Here is a 24095-nt window from a genome sequence, read left to right as displayed (position 1 = left end):
AGAACAGTTGTTTTCTGGTTTAAACTGCATATGAGTAGAACAACTGTTTTCCTGATTAAACTGCATATGACAGTTGATTTCTTGTTTAAACTGCATATGAGTAGAACATTTACTTGTTTAAACTGCATATGAGTAGAACAGTTGATTTCTTGTTTAAACTGCATATGAGTAGAACAGTTGTTTTCTTGTTTAAACTGCATATGAGTAGAACAGTTGTTTTTCTAGTTTAAACTGCATATGAGTAGAACAGTTGTTTTCTTGTTTAAAATGCATATGAGTAAAACAGTTGATTTCTTGTTTAAACTGCATATGAGTAGAACAGTTGTTTTCTTGTTTAAACTGCATATGAGTAGAACAGTTGTTTTCTTGTTAAAACTGCATGAGTAGAACAGTTGTTTTCTTGTTTAAACTGCATATGAGTAGAACAGTTGTTTTCCTGAATAAACTGCATATGACAGTTGATTTCTTGTTTAAACTGCATATGAGTAGAACATTTATTGTTTAAACTGCATATGAGTAGAACAGTTGTTTTCTTGTTTAAACTGCATATGAGTAGAACAGTTGTTATCTTGTTTAAACTGCATATGAGTAGAACAGTTGTTTTCTTGTTAAAACTGCATGAGTAGAACAGTTGTTTTCTTTTTTTAAATTGCATATGAGTAAAACAGTTGATTTCTTGTTTAAACTGCATATGAGTAGAACAAACTGCATATGAGTAGAACAAACTGCATATGAGTAGAACAGTTGTTTTCTTGTTTAAATGAGTAGAACAGTTGTTTTCTTGTTTAAACTGCATATGAGTAGAACAGTTGTTTTCTTGTTTAAATTGCATATTAGTAGAACAGTTGTTTTCTTGTTTTAACTGCATATGAGTAGAACAGTTGATTTCTTGTTTAAACTGCATATGAGAAGAACAGTTGTTTTCTTGTTTAAACTGCATATGGGTAGAACAGTTAGTTTCTTGTTTAAACTGCATATGAGTAGAGCAGTTGTTTTCTTGTTTAAACTGCATATGAGTAAAACAGTTGATTTCTTGTTTAAACTCGATATGAGTAGAACGGTTGTTTTCTTGTTTAAACTGCATATGAGTAAAACAGTTGTTTTCTTATTCAAATGAGTAGAACAGTTGTTTTCTTGTTAAAGCTGCATATGAGTAGAACAGTTGATTTCTTGTTTAAACTTGATATGAGTAGAACAGTTGATTTCTTGTTTAAACTGCATATGAGAAGAACAGTTGTTTTCTTGTTTAAACTGCATATGAGTAGAACAGTTGGTTTCTTGTTTAAACTGCATATGAGTAGAGCAGTTGATTTCCTGTTTAAACTGCATATGAGTAGAACAGTTGTTTTCTTGTTTAAACTGCATATGAGTAGAACAGTTGTTTTCTTGTTAAAACTGCATGAGTAGAACTGTTTTCCTGATTAAACTGCATATGACAGTTGATTTCTTGTTTAAACTGCATATGAGTAGAACATTTACTTGTTTAAACTGCATATGAGTAGAACAGTTGTTTTCTTGTTTAAACTGCATATGAGTAGAACAGTTGTTTTTCTAGTTTAAACTGCATATGAGTAAAACAGTTGTTTTCTTGTTTAAATTGCATATGAGTAAAACAGTTGATTTCTTGTTTAAACTGCATATGAGTAGAACAGTTGTTTTCGTGTTTAAACTGCATATGAGTAGAACAGTTGTTTTCTTGTTAAAACTGCATGAGTAGAACAGTTGTTTTCTTGTTTAAACTGCATATGAGTAGAACAGTTGTTTTCCTGATTAAACTGCATATGACAGTTGATTTCTTGTTTAAACTGCATATGAGTAGAACATTTACTTGTTTAAACTGCATATGAGTAGAACAGTTGATTTCTTGTTTAAACTGCATATGAGTAGAACAGTTGTTTTCTTGTTTAAACTGCATATGAGTAGAACAGTTGTTTTCCTGTTAAAACTGCATGAGTAGAACAGTTGTTTTCTTTTTTTAAATTGCATATGAGTAAAACAGTTGATTTCTTGTTTAAACTGCATATGAGTAGAACAAACTGCATATGAGTAGAACAGTTGTTTTCTTGTTTAAACTGCATATGAGTAGAACAGTTGTTTTTCTAATTTAAACTGCATATGAGTAGAACAGTTGTTTTCTTGTTTAAATTGCATATGATTAAAACAGTTTATTTCTTGTTTAAACTGCATATGAGTAGAACAGTTGTTTTCCTGTTCAAACTGCATATGAGTAGAACAGTTGTTTTCTTGTTGAAACTGCATATGAGTAGAACAGTTGTTTTCCTGATTAAACTGCATATGACAGTTGATTTCTTTTTTTAAACTGCATATGAGTAGAACATTTTCTTGTTTAAACTGCATATGAGTAGAACAGTTGATTTCTTGTTTAAACTGCATACGAGTAGAACATTTTCTTGTTCAAACTGCATATGAGAAGAACAGTTGTTTTCTTGTTTAAACTGAATATGAGTAGAACAGTTGTTTTCTTGTTTAAACTGCATATGACTAGAACAGTTGTTTTCTTGTTTAAACTGCATATGACTAGAACAGTTGTTTTCTTGTTTAAACTGCATATGAGTAGAACAGTTGATTTCTTGTTTAAACTGCATATGAATAGAACAGTTGTTTTCCTGTTTGAACTGCATATGAGTAGAACAGTTGTTTTCTTGTTTAAACTGCATATGAGTAGAACATTTGTTTTCCTGTTTAACTGTTCATTTAGATATTTCTTAAGTTATTTTCAATGTCGACATAATGTGTTTCGTGAGGACAAATCAATCTTGACCATGGTCATGACATTTATTATACATGTATGGTTCAAATACTCATATACTCAAATACTCATATGGTCAGGAACATACCTACATTGCAGCTCAATGCATGCCAACTATGATTTAATTTATTCCTTTAATTTGTTATGCATGGCAAAAAAAAAATGTTTTTTTTTTTGGTTAACAGCTTTAACAATTTTTTAAGATAAACTGTATCCACAATGTACACAGAGATATGTTTCCCATTTTAGTAATTTTGATACAGTAGTATGTTGCAAATATTGAAATCAAAATAGCAATATTAAAACATGTAAATTTGAAAAACATTCAAAGTCAGTGAACTATAAAAGAAGGTTTCTGCAGGGTCATATAATCTCCATGGAAATGAGACTTCAAAATGCTCATACAACTTATTGACTTAACATAAGTGGTTCTTAAACTGTTCTAATAACTGTTAAATTATACAAAACATTCAAAATCAATAGACCATCATTGAGGAGGGATCTATAAAATCTCCACAAAATGAGATGTGCCATTACTAATACATCTGCATATAAAATATCAATGTCCTACAATTAGGGTTTCCACTTAAACTGACCTAATTAGTAACTAATTCATTGTTGATGCCGCTGCTGACTGAAACAGCATGCCTAAGTCTTGCTTTTTCTACTTCACTGAGGCAAGACAAAAATGGCAAAATATAAATACTGCATGTAAATTAAGCAGAATATTCAAAGTCATTAGGCCATGACTGAGGGGGTGGAACGATGGAAATGAGATATGCCAATGATTATACATCTGCATACCAAATGTCAATGACCTACCACTAGTAGTTCCTATTAAGTTAAAATGACCTAATCCTAAACTAAATACATGTTAACTAAGCACACTTTTCAAAGTCAACAGACCATGACAGAGGGGTAGGGCAGAGCAATCTCCATGCAAATGAGATGTGCCAATGCTAATACAACTGTATACTAAATATAACTGACCTATCACTAGTGGTTCCCTATTTACTGACCTAAATAACTAATACATTGTTGATGCAGCAACATATATTTGCTACCACCAGAAACTTCTTACAGGCAAAATGAAAAGCTGTAACTTCAAGCTTTTGTGAAAAGCTAATCCCTTTGCAATTTCAAGCTTTTTTGAAAAGCTATTACTTTTGTAATTAATATAAAAAAGAAGATCTGGTGTGATTGCCAATGAGACAACTCTTCACAAGAGACCAAGTGACACAGAAATTAACAACTATAGGTCACTGTACGTCCTTCAACAATGAGCAAAGCCCATACCGTATAGTCAGCTATAAAACTAACGGCCTTTACCAAATAAATATGCTTCGCCGAGCGCAGCTGGATACGACTGCAGAGTTCCAACCCTGAACAGTTGGGATTGATTGATTGGTGTTTGCTTTACGCTGCCTTAGCGCAAAAAGGCTATATCATGGCCAGAGCTAATTCGCACATTTAACAAATAAAACTATAATTTTAAAATCAGACAAAAGGTCCTTTAATATACTAAAGCTCAAGTCTAAAGCAAAAATGTTTATTTACAAATAAAAATCAACACTAAGATAAGGTGATAAAAATTAAAATCATTTTCAATTCATACAACATTTTTATATTTTATAATATATTCCAACTTCTTTTAAGAATGAAACAATATTTGTAATTGGAACACTATCAAATAAATCAAACATATTATTGACATTGAAATGCTTCCTATGAATATCAGCAAAGTCAATACAATTAATTAAAACATGTTTAATAGTATACTTGCAGTTGCAAGATATACATTGTCTATTAAACCAAGAGTTCCAAATGGTGAAGTTGAAATCATCCCTCCGTAAATTTTACGGATGCCATCACGAGTTGGTTGACCGTTATGGAATAACCGTTTCACAGATGATATCGGATATGTTCCTTATGTCGTAACAACAATGCCCTTCCCTTTTCACGAATGTGACTTACCGAATTAGACTATTTACCGGATTTGTAATAACATAAGCAACACGACGGGTGCCACATGTGGAGCAGGATCTGCTTACCCTTCTGGAGCACCTGAGATCACCCCAGTTTTTGGTGGGGTTCGTGTTGCTTAGTCTTTAGTTTTCTATGTTGTGTCATTTGTACTATTATTTGTCTGTTTGTCTTTTTATTTTTGGCCATGGCATTGTCAGTTTGTTTTCGATCTATGAGTTTGACTGTCCCTCTGGTATCTTTCGTCCCTCTTTTGTGGTTCTTCCTCATTTTTCAGAAGATACTCATGTTATTCTAGTATGACCAATATGGCATTTAGAAATAACACACTGATCTTTTCTGCACATAAAAGTATTAAAAGGTTTACCTAATTTAGGTTTAATTTCATGCAATTTATTATCAACTTTTTTACTCCATTCATTTTCCAGTATATTAAAAACATATTCTCTAATATTAGATCTACAATCGGTATATGGTATATCACAGTTAGATAAGGGATCATCCTGAGCATTTTTTGCTTATTCGTCTACAACTGTGTTTCCATGGATTCCAACATGACTCGGAACCCATAGAAAAATTATTTCGTTATGAAGAACTTTTAAATTCCTCATTACATATAAAATCTTGAGAATTATCGGGTTTTTAATTTTAGTATGTTGTATAGCTTGTAAGCATGAAAATGAATCAGAACATATTATAAATTTCGATTTATCTGAAGTAGCAATAAATTGTATCCCCCCCTATTTTTTTGCAAAAAAAAATAAAATGCTCCGCTGGGCGCAGCTTGATACGACCGCAGAGGTCCAACCCTGAACAGTTGGGGCAAGTATGGACACAACATTCAAGCTTGATACAGCACTGAATTTGGATTGTGATTAAATATTTGACACAGCATAGGTTTCTGACACAGAATGAATGTGATATAAGAACTTAAAAATTTTTAATTTACCTATTCAAACCATATCATTATTATTTGCTTTTATATATAAATCAGAAATAACCAATTTACAATGGAAAATTTTAAAGAAAAAAAAATCCCTACCCCAAATTTTTTGAACCCCTTATGATTCATCACCCCCAAACTCAATCCAAGCCTTCCCTTTGTGGTATGGTACCTTGCAGTACAATTTCAGAGAGATCCATACCCTTGAACACAAGTTATTGTCTGGAAACCAGAAAAATGCTTGTTTTTAGGCCCCTTTTTGGTCCCAAATTCCTAAACGTTTAGGGCAATTACCCCCAAACTCAAACCCAGCTTTTCCTTTGTGATATGGAACCTTGTAGTACAATTTCATAAAGATCCATACAATTACACACAAGTTATTGTCCTGAAACTAGAAAAATGCTTGTTTTTTGCCCCTTTTAGGCCCCTAATTCCTAAAATTTTGAGGCAATTACCCCCAAAATCAATCCTGCCTTAACTTTGTGGTATGCAAAGTCTAAAAGTCTGAAAAGACCAGTTTTTGTCTTAATTTGCATGAACTTTTACTCGATATTCTCCAAAAGTATGACTTGTGTCTTAATTTTTCTTGACAAATTCTCATTTATATTAAATTTGTATGAAATTTACTCTACATATTCTCGACATTCTGAATATGGTCTTAAAATTTCTTGACAAATTCTTGACATTTGAATACTGTCTTGAAATTTCTCGACATATTCTCGACATTCTTATTTTTTCTCAGTATGGCTTGACATATTCTGAACATTTTGAATCGTGTCTTAAATTTACTTGACAGTTCTGAGTTTTACAAATCATGACCAATATTCATGATATAACTTTAATCTTTATTTCTCTTTATATGATATACTGTTGTTTCAAGTTACACTTCTTTACAACAAAAATAAAAGTTGGGCATGTAAAATAATTGAAAATTTGGGTATATAAATATTTTTACAAATGCAAATATGGCTATGAAATCTAAAGTATAAAATAATTCAAATGTGGATGTGTTGATATAAAACAATTTCAATGTGGGTTTTTAAATAATTACAAATTTTGATTCCTAAATCTTATAAATTAAATGATTCAAACCAATCATACTGTAGACATATTTCATTCTACATTCATAATATTCAATGTTGATATGGTAAATAATTATTATACCAAAATGTGGTTTATATAAATAGCAAATTATGATGATATACAAATCATTCATTTAACAGAAGAAAAATGTGTGTAATGTCATCAGGTTGGAATATATTAAGTATTACACATCATAGACAGGATGTTCCCCATAAAATTAAGGTATTCCACACCCCAGAGTACACCCAACTGTCAAATAGAAGTTATTGCTTTACCTGTAATCAGCCATACAACTTATCAGTTGACCGACCATGCCACTACAATTTAAAAGTTTGTTGATAGATGAAAATGAAAATCATCATTTTGATGAAAAAAAATTGAATTGAAATGGATTTTCTTCATCAAAATTATGAAGTTAATTATTTTAACATAAAAACAAATTGAATAATTCCCAAAGATTAAAAGAAAATTATTATCTATTCCAGGAATAATAAAAAAAATGTATTTATAATGGGTCCCATCAATGATTTCTATAGAAATGGTTCTCAAACAGACATGCATAATATAGATCTAAACATTTTTTTCTTTTCAGGAAGGAGTTTTTTATTATTTATAAATTTTATTTTTGATAAAAAATTATAAAATTCAACACTCAAATTTGAATAAAAAATGTTTTTGGGTTGTTCTAAAAAATGAATAAGGTTTTTGAATCAAGATGGGAACAAATTCTTTGACCTAAACGAAAGCCCCCCCACCCCCTCTTTTTTTAGATACACAAACCCAAAAGATGAATTGTGGGGTCCAAAAGAGATACAAGACACCTATTTTAGTAAAGCAAATTTGACTGGCAGTTTTGCGAACGGCAAAAATCTAAAATGCTGTTTGTCAATACCTTCTACTTATATTCCAAGTGAAAACAATTACTTAAATGTTTAATAAAAATAAATCAAAATTAAACTACATGGGGGATTATTCAGGGTATTACAACTTAGTTGCACCAAAAGGGTATCTTACTATATATACCAAATTAATCCTTGATTCTTCAAAGTTTAGTTTAGCCATAATAAAAAGGAGTATATAACAGCAATAGAATGTCATAAACAGTGCAGAATAAGTCTGTTCACATTTCAGGCGAGATTTATACTGTTGAGATAGTGTCAAGACATATTTTAGACTGTCAAGAATGTGTCGAGACATATTCAGACATTATTTAGAATGTCAAGAATATGTCGAGACATATTCAGACATTATTAAGAATGTCAAGAATATGTCAAGACAGATCGAGACAAATTTAAGACAGTCAAGAATTGGTCGAGACTAATCCAGACTCTTATCAGATGATACAGGAAGTGTCGAGAAATTTTAAGACAATGTTCATACTGTCAAGACACTTGTCAAGAAAAATCAAGAACCTTATTAGACAAATTCATACTATGTCAAGAATTTTTAAAAATTATTCAGACAAATTAAGAATGTTGAGTAAAAATTCATGCAAATTCAGACAAAAACTGGTCTTTTCAGACTTTTTGAATTTTGTAGTGATATATATATGGTACCTTGCAGTACAATTTCAGAGAGATCCATACCCTTGAACACAAGTTATTGTCTGGAAACTAGAAAAATGCTGTTTTTTTGCCCTTTTTTTAGGCCTTAATTCCTAAAATTTTGAGGCAATTACCCCCAAAATCAATCCCAGCATTCCCTTTGTGATATGGAACCTTGTGGTACAATGTCAGAGAGATCCATACACTTACACACAAGTTATGTCTGGAAGTTACAAAAATGCTTATTTTTGGCCCCTAATTCCTTAACTGTTGGTACAATAACCCACAAAATCAATCCCAACCTTCCTTTTGTGGTATTGAACCATATGGTAAAATTTCATAGAGATCCATTCACTTAAACTAAAGTTAGAGTGCGAAAACCAATGTGTCTTCGGACGACGACGACGGCGAAGACACTGGACGACGATGAGGACACCAACGTCATACCAATATATAAAAAATATATGAAGAAATTTTCTTTATAATTTCTGAAATCTGAAATGAGAAAAAAATTGCCCCTCCCCCAATTTTTTTTTCACCTCCCCACCCTTTTTCCAAAATAAATGTGGATTGTGTCCACATGTGGATACAGATGATGACCCTGCTTGCATATCATATAGCTATAAAGGGACATAAATAAAGAACGGTAAAAGTGACGCTACCCAAATTTGAACTTGATCTGAGTTTTGTGGTAATAAGCATTGTGTGTAAGTCTCATAACATTTGGTTGAGGCTAACTTAAGTACAGAACAGAAACTAAAAATTCAGCAATTTTTTTAATTGTAAACACACATAACTCTAGAACAGTTGTGTATATGTTTTATAACATTTGGTTGAGACAAACTAAAGTTAGAGAACGGAAACAAAGTATTCAGCAATTTTTATGTTTATAAAGGGACATAACTCAAGAATGGTAAAAGTGACGCCACCAAATTTCGTACTTAATCTGTATTATGTAGTAATAAGCATTGTGTATAAGTTTCATAACATTTGGTTGAGGCAAACTAAAGTTAGAGAATGGAAATGAAAAATTCAGCAATTTTTTTATTTGTAAAGGGGCATAACCCTAGAACTGTAATCAAACAGCTTGTAAGCACTGAATGGTAAAGATTGCTTTAATTTGTCAGTAGGAAGTAAAATTGAATATTGCATTGTATAAAGCACTGGTTGTACTTATTTCAACTACCATTATGCACAAAGAAAGATAACTCCAATTTTCAAAGAAGACTTTGAAATATTTCTAGGAATGAAGGGTAAAAATTGCTTTAATTTATCAGTGGAAGGCAAAATTAAACATTGCATTGTATAAAGCATTTATTGTAGTTGATTCAACTATAATCATGTACAAAGGAAGATAACTCCAATTTTAAAAATTACTTGATATTTAGAAAAAAAAAATGAAAAATTTAGCAGTTTATCCATTTGTAAAGGGGTATAACTCTAGAACGATGAAAGTGACGCCACCAAAATTCAAACTTGATCTGTATATAGTGGTAATAAGCATTGTGTATAAGTTTCATAACATTTGGTTAAGGCAAATTAAAGAACAGTATAAACGTACAGACGGACAAGGGTAAAACTTAATGCCCCCTCCGCTACGGCGGGGGCATAAAAAAAATTCTTTCCCTCAAGATATGGTCATAATCTCAATTCATATTTCCATTGGAGATTCAACCATAATTACCCATTTAAATACATCATAAAAGTCTTAAAATAGAAAATTAATATTCCTTAATCAGCATAAATTAAAAAGTAACTTCTTAAACATGTTAAAGTAAATTGACAGCTAATCACATCAAGACAATACAATATTTCTTTATACATAATTTTAAAGCAGTGTAAGGGAGATAATCCAAACACAATATGTTTGGATTACCTCAATATATTAGGATTACCTCCCTTACACTGCTTTAAAATTGTCTTAATTGTCCATTAACCAAGCAACCCTTGTTTTTTCCCCTTTTTTGCCCCTAACTCCTAAACAGTTTGAACCATAACCCCCTGAAGCTAATCCTAAACATCCCTTTGTGGTATGGAAACTTGTGGTACAATTTCAGAGAGATCCATACACTTAAACACAAGTTATTGTCTGGAAATTAGAAAAATACCTTTTTGGGACCATAACCCCCAAAATCAATCCAAACCTTCCTTTTGTGGTTATAAACCTTGTGTTTAAATTTCATAGATTTCTATTAACTTATACTAAAGTTATTATCCGACGACGACGATGACATGATACCAATATAAGACCGCAAATTTTTTTTGGGTGGTATAAAAACTGCAAAATTTCCTTAAAAAAAACAATTTAGTGGCAGCAACCAAACAATGGGTTGTTCAGTTTGTCTGAAAATTTCAGGGCTGATAGATCTTGACCTTTTGAACATTTTTAACCCTTGTCAGATTTGCTCTAAATGCTTTAGTTTCTGAGATATAAGCCAAAAACTGCATTTGACCCCTATGTTCTATTTTAGCCATGGCGGCCATGTTTATGGATGGATCAAAAATTTCGGATATACTTCTTAAACTAGATTCCTAAAGGAACATTCATTTAAGGTTAAGAAGTATTAGGCACAATAGTTTCAGAGGAGAAGATTTTTAAATGTTAGAAAACTTGATGAACAAATTGTGTAAAATTGTCTTTAAAGGGCAATAACTCCTTAAGGGGTCAATTGACAATTTTGGTCATATTAACTTTTTTGTAGATCTTACTTTGCTGAACATTATTGTTTACAGTTTATATATAGCTTTAATAATATTCAAGATAATTACAAATAAAATGCTCCGCACGGCGCAGCTTGATACGACCGCAGAGCTTGATACAGCTCTGAATTTGGATTTTGATTAAATATTTGACATAGCATAGGTTTCTGACACAGAATGAATGTGGTCTAGAATTTTTTAATTGGACATTAACCTATTATGGTCCAATATCCAAAATTTAAATACATGGTTAGATTCAGCATATCAAAGAACCCCAAGAATTCAATTTTTGATGAAATCAATCAAAAGTTTAATTTTGGACCCTTTGGACCTCATTGTGGACCAATTTAAAAACAGGGACCAAAACCCAAAAACTTAATACACTGTTAGATTCAGCATATCAAAGAACCCCATATGGTCCGAGTACACAGTTATTTCGTAGTGCATTTCTTTTAGACAATAAATGAAAATAAAAAAAATCCCACCTGCGCTTTCTCAATAATATTTTTACAGTGTGTTGTACTACTTTTGGGACAAATTATATCAAAATTATAGAAAACTTCATCGGCTCTAACTCAAAATATGGACAATTCTATGTTAAGGGGGTCTTGAAATCTTTTGACAGCTTCCGAAGTGCTAATTTTTAACCTTTTTCAGCTGGACCAAATCACTACTTTACGTTACAATTCATGACCTAAATTTTTTTACAGTGTAATTTCATCCCCCTACTTGCTATTTGAGGCATAAAACATGAAGAAATACATTTGGAAGGGGTACTAAAAAAATTGGCAAGCGACACACTGTCCACACTAGGGACTTTATTCGTGGACAACGAAAATCAAAGGACGATAACTGTGTACTCGGACCTAATAGGATAGAAAAATCTGACCAATCTTAATAAAACTTGGTATGACCAAAGCTTTATAAATTATGAGACTGCTGACAAAGTTTCATGGCAATAGGATATATATTATAGACAATATGATAAATTCTATATTCAACTTCGCGTGTTAAATTTTGACATTAAAATTGAAAAATTTCAACTATCAACATTTGGGGCTTTAAAAATTAAAATATTGCAAAAAATTACATTTTAAATGCCTTAATATATGACATATTATGTATTTAAAGCAATAGAATACTCATTTGATTTATCAGACTTATCACAATTATTTAAAAGTCAAATTTATATGAGCCTGTGCCAAAAAATGGAGGTTTTCCAATGAAGGGGGGCCTTACATGAAGATGTATTATTTTCCAGCAGTTTTAAATTTGTAGAGTTTTTTGGTTATAAATAATCCTTGCATATGTACTAAATGTACTTTAAATGGAAAGAAAAATTACAAATAGCATACCATATTAGTATAAAAGGGTCTTAAGCCAAGTAAGACTGAAAATAATTTAGGGTCAATTTAGGCCGTAGCACATATTTACATTTAAAAATGCATACTGAAGCTATAGGAAATAAAAATTTGTGTCTTTTTTATAATTTCTATACTCAGGTTACATGATACAATAAATCTGAGCATAAAAGGACTCTTGCATTCAACTTTTTTTGCAGACAGTATAGTCTGATACAAAGATTTTTCACTTTTTAGTGAAAAACTTGCATGCAATTTTAGCCTCAACAGGCTTATATTTGAACCACTTGCTATTTAACATAGGAAAAGAAAGATACTATGTGAAATGAAACAGGTACAAAAGACATTGTGAAGTGCTTTTAATACAAATTTAGTGAAATCTTTATTATGGACTTCAACTTTTATGTACCAAGGTCCTCACATTTAACTTGATCCAAACAGGCCGTTAGACGAGGGTCATTTATACAACACATTTTGCACATATTGTCTGAGATAATCTTATTTTCTGTAGATTCAGAGTTCACAAATGAGTAATACAACTGGGTTAAAGCATAGAAACACAAATATTGACACAGGAAAACCTGTCACATAGAAAGTCAGAATGCCACTTATGCATCAAAATTGAAAAAGCTTTGAAATGCTTATTTTGACCATATAATGCCAAAATGGGTAATTTTTGCAGAATTTCTATCAAATAAAAGTTTAAATCCTTTAGTTTCATGCTATTTGACAAATTGACACCATTAAATCATTCAGGGAAGTTGCCAAAGTACAGATTCTATATTTACTGATTTCGCCTCTTAGGTCCTATACACAGTTATTTCGTAATGCATTTCTTTTAGACAATAAATGAAAATAAAAAAAATCCCACCTGCGCTTTCTCAATAATATTTTTACAGTGTGTTGTACTACTTTTGGGACAAATTATATCAAAATTATAGAAAACTTCATCGGCTCTAACTCAAAATATGGACAATTCTATGTTAAGGGGGTCTTGAAATCTTTTGACAGCTTCCGAAGTGCTAATTTTTAACCTTTTTCAGCTGGACCAAATCACTACTTTACGTTACAATTCATGACCTAAATTTTTTTACAGTGTAATTTCATCCCCCTACTTGCTATTTGAGGCATAAAACATGAAGAAATACATTTGGAAGGGGTACTAAAAAAATTGGCAAGCGACACACTGTCCACACTTGGGACTTTATTCGTGGACAACGAAAATCAAAGGACGATAACTGTGTACTCGGACCATATATTCAATTTTTGTTGGAATCAAACAAAGTTTAATTTTGGACCCTGATTTGGACCAACTTGAAAACTGGGCCCATAATCAAAAATCTAAATATATATTTAGATTCAGCATATCAAAGAACCCCAAGAATTCAATTTTTGTTAAAATCAAACTAAGTTTACAATTTATACAAAGTATTAGAAAAGTATTGTTTTTGGCCCCTTTTTGGCCCATAATTCCTAACCAGTTAGGGCCATAACCCCCAAAATCAATCCCAATCTTTCTTTTTTGGTATAGAACCTAGTGGTATAATTTCAGAAAGATCCATACACTTACACACAAGTTATTGTCTGGAAACTAGACAAATGCTTATTTGGACCCCTTTCTAGGCCCTTAATTCCTAAACTGTTAGGAACCATAACCCCTAAAATCATTCCCAACCTTTCTTTTGTGGTTTCAAACCTTGTGTTTAAATTTCATAGAGATCCATTCACTTAAACTAAAGTTATTGTCCGGAAATTAAGTGTCTTTGGACGACGTGGACGATGAATACAACAACGTGGTACCAATATACGACCGCATGCCAAATTTTTTTTATGCAGTCATTTATAAACTGCAAAATTTCCTTAAAACTACCAATTTAGTGGCAGCAACCAAACAATGGGTTGTTCGATTCGTCTGAAAATTTCCGGGCTGATAGATCTTGACCAATTGAACAATTTTACCCCTTGTCAGATTTGCTCTAAAAGCTTTCAATTTTAAGATATAAGCCAATAAAATGCTTCGCTGAGCGCAGCTGGATATGGCCGCAGAGGTCCAACCCTGAACAGTTTGGGCGGAAATGGACACAATATTCGCGCATGATACAGGTCTGAATTTGGATTGTAATTAAATATTTGACACATAATAGGTTTCTGACACCGAATAACTGTAGTCAAAGAACTTAGAATTGGTTATATGATTTGAATTTATATTCAATTTTTTGCTTTTGTGCAATACACTATGCTGTTGCAAATTGACTCCCCAAATTTTTTTTTACCCCCCCCCCCCCCCCCCCCCCCCACACATTTTTTTTTCAATTTGAAGAAATTTTCTTTTCAATTTCTGAAATCTTCAGAACAAATTGTCCCCCACCCCCCCAATTTTTTTTAACCCCCCCCCTCCCTTACCTTTTAAAAAAAAAATTCTTTCCCTCAAGATATGGGCATAATCTCAATTCAAATTTCCAATGGAGTTTGCAACCATAATTACCCATTTAAATACATCATAAAAGTCTTAAATAGATAATTTAAAAGCAGTGTAAGGGAGGTAATCCAACATTGTACAACACTGTACAATTTTGTTTTTGGATTACCTCCCTTACACTGCTTTTAAATTGTCCATTAACCAAGAAACCCTTGTTTTTTCCCCTTTTTTGTCCCTTATTCCTCAACGGTTTGTGCCATAACCCCCCCCAAAGCCAATCCTAACCATCCCTTTGTGGTATGGAAACTTGTGGTATAATTTCAGAGAGATCCATATACTTAAACACAAGTTATTGTCTAAAAGTTACAAAAATACTTATTTTTGGCCCCTAATTCCTTAACTGTTGGTACCGTAACCCCCAAAATAGAGATCCGTTCACTTAAACTTAAGTTATTGTGTAAAAACCAATGTGTCTTCGGACGATGACGACAAAGACGACAAAGATGCCAAGGTCATACCAATATACTACCACAAAAAATTTGTTGTTTTCGAAAAAAAAAATGCATTTGACCCCTATGTTCTATTTTTAGCCATGGCGGCCATGTCTGTCGATGGATCAAAACTTCGGATACAATTTATAAACTAGATACCCTAAGGAACATTTAGTTAAAGTTTGAAGGTATTTGGCCCAGTAGTTTCAGAGAAGAAGATTTTTAAATAGTTTACGATGACAGACAACAGACGACGACAGACAACGATGGTTGCCAAGTGATGGCATAAGCTCACATGGGGCACTTTGGGCCCCGGTGAGCTAAAAAGGTGAAGGTAATTGATCAGTAAGGTTTTTGAGTTTAGCTTAATCTATATTTGAATTAGGTGAATTATGTATAGAACATTATGTAATTGTTTTTTCCAATGATAAACGAATTGCAACTGCCTGCAGATCTGTGGTGAGTTGGACTGTGCTATGAATGATGTAAAATTGTTGATCCGCCTGCAGGACGTTCGTCTACCTGTGCTATAGATAATAGATATTGTATCCCTTTACAATACATTGTCACTTTCTTTCGAATGAGTTTCTTGAAGACAAAATGCAATAGGTATAAAAGTCTGAACTAGAAGCGTTAACTCTAGATGTTTTATTTTAAGACCTCTGCAATTCCATTGAATGATATCTGTCATGGTTTAGGAATAGAAGGACGAATGCTATCGAGTTTGCCAGCATTTTTACTTCGATCACCCTGAGATTGTGAACTCTCGGGTGGCACAACACTTTCGCAGTCCATTTCTGATTCATCATCAAGTATGGTAAATCTATTTTGTGAGGAGAGTCATCGATCTCCTTGACTAGACGCAGCTGATGTTACTCCGCCTCGACCTTTACCCTGTGGCCTCTTTTCAGAAGACTTCTGAGAGGATGGATTTGCTGGTGTTTTGGAGACGCTCTTCTGTTCTGGAGAATGAAGAGGAGACAGGGCTTTTGTAGACTATGTGCAAGATGCAGAAGATGAACTAGTAGACGTTTTATTAGATGCAGATGTAGGAGGACTATTTAGGACGGATTAATTATCGGGGAGATCCCAGATAGATCCAGTGCCCCAACTGTCTGATACAACCCCATTTGATTTACTTGATATCTTTTTTTCATTTTTTTAGGTGATTTCATTGAGCTCTGTGAGGAAGATTGAGTTGACTGAGTACTGGTTTTAGGAGGTTTTGGTTTTCTTGGAATAATCATTTTATCAGAAGTTTCTAAATGAACAGACAACATTGTAAAAGTTTCAGCATCAATTAGCCAGGTCATACGAGTTTGTGTATTCTCGTGACTGAAGAGAGGCCAACTTTGTTGGCGTACGATGGTTTGTTCGAAACTAGAGGATCATTCGAAATAGAAGCTATCTGTTTAGCCTCTGGGTAACTGATGTTTCTTTCTGCTTTAATTTTAATAATATTTTTTCTTTAAGATAAACAGGGCAGGCCCTAGATGATGAAAAATGGGATTCACCACAGTTTACGCATTTAGAAGATTCAGAGTTACAGGTTGTTCCCTCGTGCCCTTCGTCAGAACACCTGAACAGTTGGGGCAAAAATGGACACAATATTTGCTCTTGATACAGGTCTGAATTTGGATTGTAATTAAATATTTGACCAAAAATAGGTTTCTGACAGAGAAGAACTGTAGTCAAAGAGCTTAGAATTTGAATTTATATTCAATCTTTTGCTTTTGTATAATACACCATGTTGTTTGCGAATTGAACCCCCCTTTTTTTGGCTTTTGTGCAATACACTATGCTGTTGCGTATTGACCCCCCCCCCCCCCCCCCCCAAAAAAAAAATGTTTACCCCCCTTTTTTTTTTGCTTTTGTGCAATATACTATGCTGTTGCGAATTGACCCCCACCCAAACCAAAAAAAATTTTCACCCCCTCCAAATTTTTTTTTATATCCCCCTTTTTTTTGGCAAAAAAAAATAATATTTGAAGAAATTTTCTTTTCAATTTCTGAAATCTTGAGAACAAATTGTCCCAACTTCCCAATTTTTTTTAACCTCCCCTCCCCCCCTAACTTTTCCAAAAAAAATTCTTTCCCTCAAGATATGGTAATAATCTCAATTCAAATTTCAAATGGACTTTGCAACCATAATTACCCATTTAAATACATCTTTAAAAGTCTTAAAATAGAAAACGACATACATAATCATGGCTAAAATTAAATTACCTTCATCGGCATTTTTATAAAAGTAACTTCTAAAAATGTATTGACAGCTAATCACCTTAAGATAATACAACATTTCTTTATACATAATTAAAAAGCAGTGTAAGGGAGGTAATTCAAAATGTTGTGTTTGAATTACTTCCCTTACACTGCTTTTAAATAATGTTTTGTACTTAAGTAATTGTCCATTAACCAGGACACCCTTGTTTTTCCCCCTTTTTTGCCCCTAATTCCTAAACGGTTTGAGCCATAACCCCCCAAAGCCAATTACTATCCCTTAAAGGCCTTTGTGGTATGGAAACTTGTGGTATAATTTCAGAGAGATCCATACACCATTCCACAAGTTCTTGTCTGTAAAGTAGAAAAATGCTTATTTGGGCCCTATTTTGGCCCCTAATTCCTAAACTGATAGGACCATAACCCCAAAATCAATCCCAACCTTCCTTTTGTGGTCATAAACCTTGTGTTTAAATTTCATAGATTCTATTTACTTATACTAAAGTTATTGTGCGAAAACCAAATGTCTTCAGATCACAATGAGGACGACAACGACGACGTGATACCATTATACCACCGCAAAATTTTTTGCGGTCGTATAAAAATAAATTGACAGCTACTCACCTCAAGACAACACAACATTTTTTTATACATAATTTAAAATCAGTGTAAGGGAGGTAATCCGAAATGTTGTGTTTGGATTACCTCCCTTACACTGCTTTTAAATTGTCTTAAGTACTTAGTAATTGTCCATTAACCAGGAAACCCTTGTTTTTTCCCCTTTTTTCCCCTCATTCCTAAACATTTTGAGCCATAACCCCCCAAAGCCAATCCTAACCATCCCTTTGTGGTATGGAAACTTGTGGTATAGCATCAGAGAGATCCATACACTGTTCCACAAGTTATTGTCTGGAAACTAGAAAAATGCTTATTTGGGCCCCTTTTTGGCCCCTTATTCCTAAACTGTTAGGACCATAACCCCCAAAATCAAATCCAACCTTCCTTTTGTGGTTATAAACCTTGTGTTTAAATTTAATAGATATCTATTTACTTATACTTAAGTTATTGTGCGTAAACCAATTTTCTTCAGACGACAATGACAATGTGATACCAATATACGACCGCAAATTTTTTTGCGGTCGTATAAAAATAAATTGACAGCTTATCACCTCATGACAATAAAACATGTCTCTATACATAATTAAAAGCAGTGTAAGGGAGGTAATCCAAAATGTTGTGTTTGGATAACCTCCCTCTCACTGCTTTTAAATTGTCTTAAGTAATTGTCTATTAACCAGGAAATCCTTGTTTTCCCCCTTTTTTGCCCCTCATTCCTAAACAGTTTGAGCCATAACCCCCTAAAGCCAATCCTAACCATCCCTTTGTGATATGGAAACTTGAGGTATAATTTCAGAGAGATCCATACAACGTTCCACAAGTTATTGTCTTGAAACTAGAAAAATGCTTATTTGGGCCCCTATTTGGCCCCAAATTCCTAAACTCCCCCAAAATCAATCCCAACCTTCCTTTTGTGGTTATAAACATTGTGTTTAAATTTCATAGATATCTATTTACTTATACTAAAGTTATTGTCCAGAAACCAAATGTCTTCGGATGACAACAACGACGATGATGATGATGATGACGTGATACCAATATATGACCGCAAATTTTTTTGTGGTCATATAAAAATGAACTAAAAACAAATCTGTTACACAGCAACAAAAGACACCCACTGAATTACAGGATCCTGACTTGGGACAGGCACATACATACAAAATATGGCGGATTAAACATGTTAGCGGGATCCCAAATTTCCCAACCCTCCTTACCTGGGACAGTGGTGTAACAGCACAACATAACTCATCAGCTGGATACAAATAGAAATACATCTAACTGAACACAGAGTGGACGTGGTCGGGTACTTGTGCATCCCAACAACAAAAAGACACTAAGTACAGATCTGAGAATACTCGCAGTTACAAAAAAAATCATGCATCTAAAGCTGTTTAAGAGTAATTTAAAAACTGTTGACACAGATACACGTGTCACCTGTTTGATTTTTGATAGTAAAATACAAATTTAAAATCAAAATAGCAATACTTTAACATGTAAATTATGCAAAATATTCAAAGTCAATGAACCATCACTAAAGTTATTACGTTGACCTATAGCTGTTAATTTACAACTTTAAACCAAATATCATTGACTTACATGTATCATAAGTGGTTTCCCTTAACCTGATCTAATGGTTAACTTAACATGTAAACTATGCAAATGTTTAAAAGTTAAAAGAGGGCATTGTCAATAATCTCCATGGAAATGAGATGGGCCAATACTTATACTACTGCTTACCAAATATCATTGACATATCATTAGTGGCTCTCCAAAAACTGACCTAAACATGAACCTTTACAAATTGTTGAGTACGCCACCAACACAGTAGGAACAAGCATTCTGAGAGTATTGCATGGCAATACATAGTCCCCTACCGATAAAAAATTAATTATACTGGACCAAAATGCTAACTTGATCTTAAACTTGTCAGGGTGTAAACTATATAACAAATATCAAGTCAATATCTTCCAGCAGGACAAGAAAAAATGTGGAAAACTGATGATTTAATTGAATTTTCTAAGTCCAAGGACCATATCTCTGCACAAAATCATCAGGCCACCAAAATAAAATTTGAACTTGGTCTGTAACTTGTCACGATAAAACTATATACCAATTATCAAATCAATATCTTCAAGCATGCCTAAAAGAAGTGTGGAAAACTGATTATTTAAGTGAATTTTCTAAGTCCAAGGACCATAACTCTGCACAAAATCATCAGACCAGAACAAAATTCGAACTTGATCTGTAACCTGTCTTGATAAAATAATGTACCAATTATCAAATCAACATCATCAAGCATGACGAAAAAAAGTGCGGAAAACTGAATATTTGAGTGAATTTTCTAAGTCCAAGGACCATAACTTTGCACAAAATCATCAGACCGGTACAAAATTGAAACTTGATCTGTAACTTGTCATGATAAATCAATATACAAAATATTAAATCAATATCTTGAAGCACGAAGAAATAATATGTGGAAAACTGATTTGCCAGACTGACGGATGGACAGACAGACAGACGGAGTGCAAACCTAAAGTCCCCTTCGACTTCGTCGGTAGGGGACTAAAAAGCATACATAAGTCTGGCTATACACTCATTCTCAAGTTAATGCCTGGAAACAACATGTCTTTATATGACGAAGACAACAAAGTCTTTCAATTATATGACCACAAAATCTTGGCAGTCGTATAAAAAGGACCAAAACTTTAAGTCATCTCAAAATGATCGAAATTTTATGAAAAATTTCTGGAAACAGATTTTTGTAAAAGTTAACAACGATGAGGGATAACAGACGATTCAATTTTCTATAGAATTTACATTTCAAGCAACAAGTTACTCCTGTAAAAATATTTGATCAGTACTGATTTTCGAACTCATTCAGGACATTGTTGATATAAACCTTTGTTCAAAATTTGATAAAAATCCTAAAAGAAATGTATACTCGAGAGTACTTACAATGCAATTTTTAATTTAATTTATATTTCCAAGGGGTATGTTACTCCTTTAAAAATAGTTGTTTGGCAATGATTTTCAAACTTGTACGAAAGATAGCTGATATTGAGCTTTGATATAAATTTCATCAAATCCGTGCAACAATTGTACACTTGAGAACACATACAAGACCAGACACAGTATGTTTAATAAAATACCTAATAGAAGATAATCCAATGATGTTTTTTGTCTAGGTAATGGATAGCTATATCTTTAGCATGTCACCCACATCTTCTTTTTTTCACACTTACTTGGCATGTATTGCTGTTTTTCTTGTAATTCGTTCACTTCCTTTCTTTGTATTTCTTGTTCTTGTCCAATGGTTTGAATTGTCTCATGATGCATTGTTCCATTTCTGCTAATTTGTTTGTTTTTTCCACACTCTCACTTAGCTGTTGGCTATGCTCACTTGTTATCTTCTCCAACTGTTCAGCGTGACCTTAAAGAACAACATATTAATATCCTCATAAATCCTGATACACTTGTTGTGGTCTCACCACCACCCCCACTTTTATGAAACCAGAGTGAACTTAAGGATGTTCACTCCTCTTGTTTCAGAATTTTTGCCAGATATTCAGAATCTTCTGCTTTTATCCATGTAGTGCCTTTAAAACAAATTTCCCACTACCCCTACTTTGTTTTTAATAATTTTATTACATATATATAGTTTTAAAAGCCATATTTTAAATGCTATAAAATTCTTGTTATTTTTGCATCATTTTTAAAATTTAAAGGGGGCTTGTGTTAAATGTATGAAAAGTCTAGAGACTGTTGATCAGTTTGTGGGAGAACTTCAATCTGAATCCAAACTGCAATTTGGTAAACTGTTTTAGCCATTGCTATTGCAATACCCCAAAGGTTACTGGATAAGCACAGTTAATATAAAAATAAATGGGGCATGTGTCCATGGGACACAGATGATGCCCCCGCTTGCATATAACATTATATAGGGACATACCTCAAGAACAGTAAAAGTGACCCAACCAAATTCGTACTTGAACTGAGTTTTGTGGTAATAAGCATTGTGTATAAGTTTCATAACATTTGGTTGGTGGAAACTTAAGTCAGAGAAAGGGGAACAGAAACAAAAATAAAATGCTTCGCTGGGCGCAGCTTGATACGACCGCAGAGGTCAAACCCTGAACAGTTGGGGCAAGTATGGACACAACATTCAAGCTTGATACAGCTCTGAATTTGGATTGTGATTAAATAGTTGACACAGCATAGGTTTCTGACACAGAAAGAATGTGGTCTAAGAACTTGAATTTTTTTAATTTACCTATTATGGTCCAATGTCCAAAATCAAAATACATGGTTGGATTCAGCATATCAAAGAACCCCATATATTCAATTTTTGTTGAAATCAAAGTTTAATTTTGGACCCCAATTTGGACAAACTTGAAAACTGGGCCCATAATCAAAAATCTAAACACATGTTTAGATTTAGCATATCAAAGAACCCCAAGAATTCATTTTTTGTTAAAATCAAACTAAGTTTAATTTTGGACCCTTTGGACCTTAATGTAGACCAATTTAAAAAACAGGACCCAAAATTAAAAATCTAAATACTCGGTTAGATTTGGAATATCAAAGAACCCCAATAATTCAATTTTTGATGAAATCAAACAAAGTTTAATTTTGGACCCTTTTGACCTCAATATGAACCAATTTGATAGCGGGGCCCACAAATAAAAAATCTAAATACATGGTTAGATTCAGCATATCAAAGAACCCCATATATTCAATTTTTGTTGAAATCAAAAAAAGTTTAATTTTGGACCCCAACTTGGACCAACTTGAAAACTGGGCCCATAATCAAAAATCTAAACTCATGTTTAGATTCAGCATATCAAAGAACCCCAAGAATTCAATTTTTGTTAAAATCAAACTAATTTTAATTTTGGACCCTTTGGACCTTAATGTAGACCAATTTAAAAAACGGGACCCAAAATTAAAAATCTATATACACGATTATATTTGGCATATCAAAGAACCCCAATAATTCAATTTTTGATGAAATCAAACAAAGTTTAATTTTGGACCCTTTTGACCTCAATTTGATAGCGGGCCCACAAATAAAAAATCTAAATACATGGTTAGATTCAGCATATCAAAGAACCCCATATATTCAATTTTTGTTGAAATCAAACAAAGTTTAATTTTGGACCCCAATTTGGACCAACTTGAAAACTGGGCCAAAAATCTAAAATCTAAATACATGTTTAGATTCAGCATATCAAAGAACCCCATATATTCAATTTTTGTTGAAATCAAAGTTTAATTTTGGACCCCAACTTGGACAAACTTGAAAACTGGGCCCATAATCAAAAATATAAACACTTGTTTAGATTCAGCATATCAAAGAACCCCAAGAATTCAATTTTTGTTAAAATCAAACTAAGTTTAATTTTGGACCCTTTGGACCTTAATGTAGACAAATTTAAAAAACAGGACCCAAAATTAAAAATCTAAATACACGGTTAGATTTGGCATATCAAAGAACCCCAATAATTCAATATTGATGAAATCAAACGAAGTTTAATTTTGGACCCTTTTGACCTCAATATGAACCAATTTGATAGCGGAGTCCACAAATAAAAAATCTAAATACATGGTTAGATTCAGCATATCAAAGAACCCCATATATTCAATTTTTGTTGAAATCAAACAAAGTTTAATTTTGGACCCTTTGGACCTTAATGTAGACCAATTTGAAAACTGGACCCAAAATTAAAAATCTAAATACACGGTTAGATTCGGCATAACAAATACATAAATGTGGTCAAAGATTTTACAAATCTAATGCGCCATACTGTGCAATTAAAGATTACTTCTTGAAATTTTTCAATATTTGAAATTTGAAAAAAAAATAATATTTGAAGAATAATTCTTTTTAATTTCTGAAATCTGAAATGAGTAAAAATTGACCCCCCACAATTTCTTTTTACCCCCCCCCCCCCCCCCCCCCCCCC

At 32.8% G+C, this 24095-nt stretch overlaps 1 protein-coding gene across 2 annotated transcripts in view; it reads right to left on the bottom strand.

Moving 5' to 3' along the window:
* The window catches only part of LOC127712770 (myosin-1-like), a 63845-nt gene that overhangs the window by 3265 nt on the left and 36485 nt on the right, over positions 1-24095 (bottom strand). For both annotated transcript variants that reach the window (XR_007987304.1, XM_052219392.1), the window contains one exon: positions 21375-21562. Coding sequence is in view for 1 of the 2 variants with exons in the window: in XM_052219392.1 (XP_052075352.1) it covers positions 21408-21562 (155 nt within the window). In the remaining variant the exon portion in view is untranslated. The remainder of the gene's footprint in view (positions 1-21374; positions 21563-24095) is intronic.

Source organism: Mytilus californianus, unplaced genomic scaffold (assembly GCF_021869535.1).
Source record: "Mytilus californianus isolate M0D057914Y unplaced genomic scaffold, xbMytCali1.0.p SCAF_8, whole genome shotgun sequence".
NCBI classification, from domain to species: Eukaryota; Metazoa; Mollusca; class Bivalvia; order Mytilida; family Mytilidae; genus Mytilus; species Mytilus californianus.
This window is presented reverse-complemented; position numbering and strand designations above follow the sequence as displayed.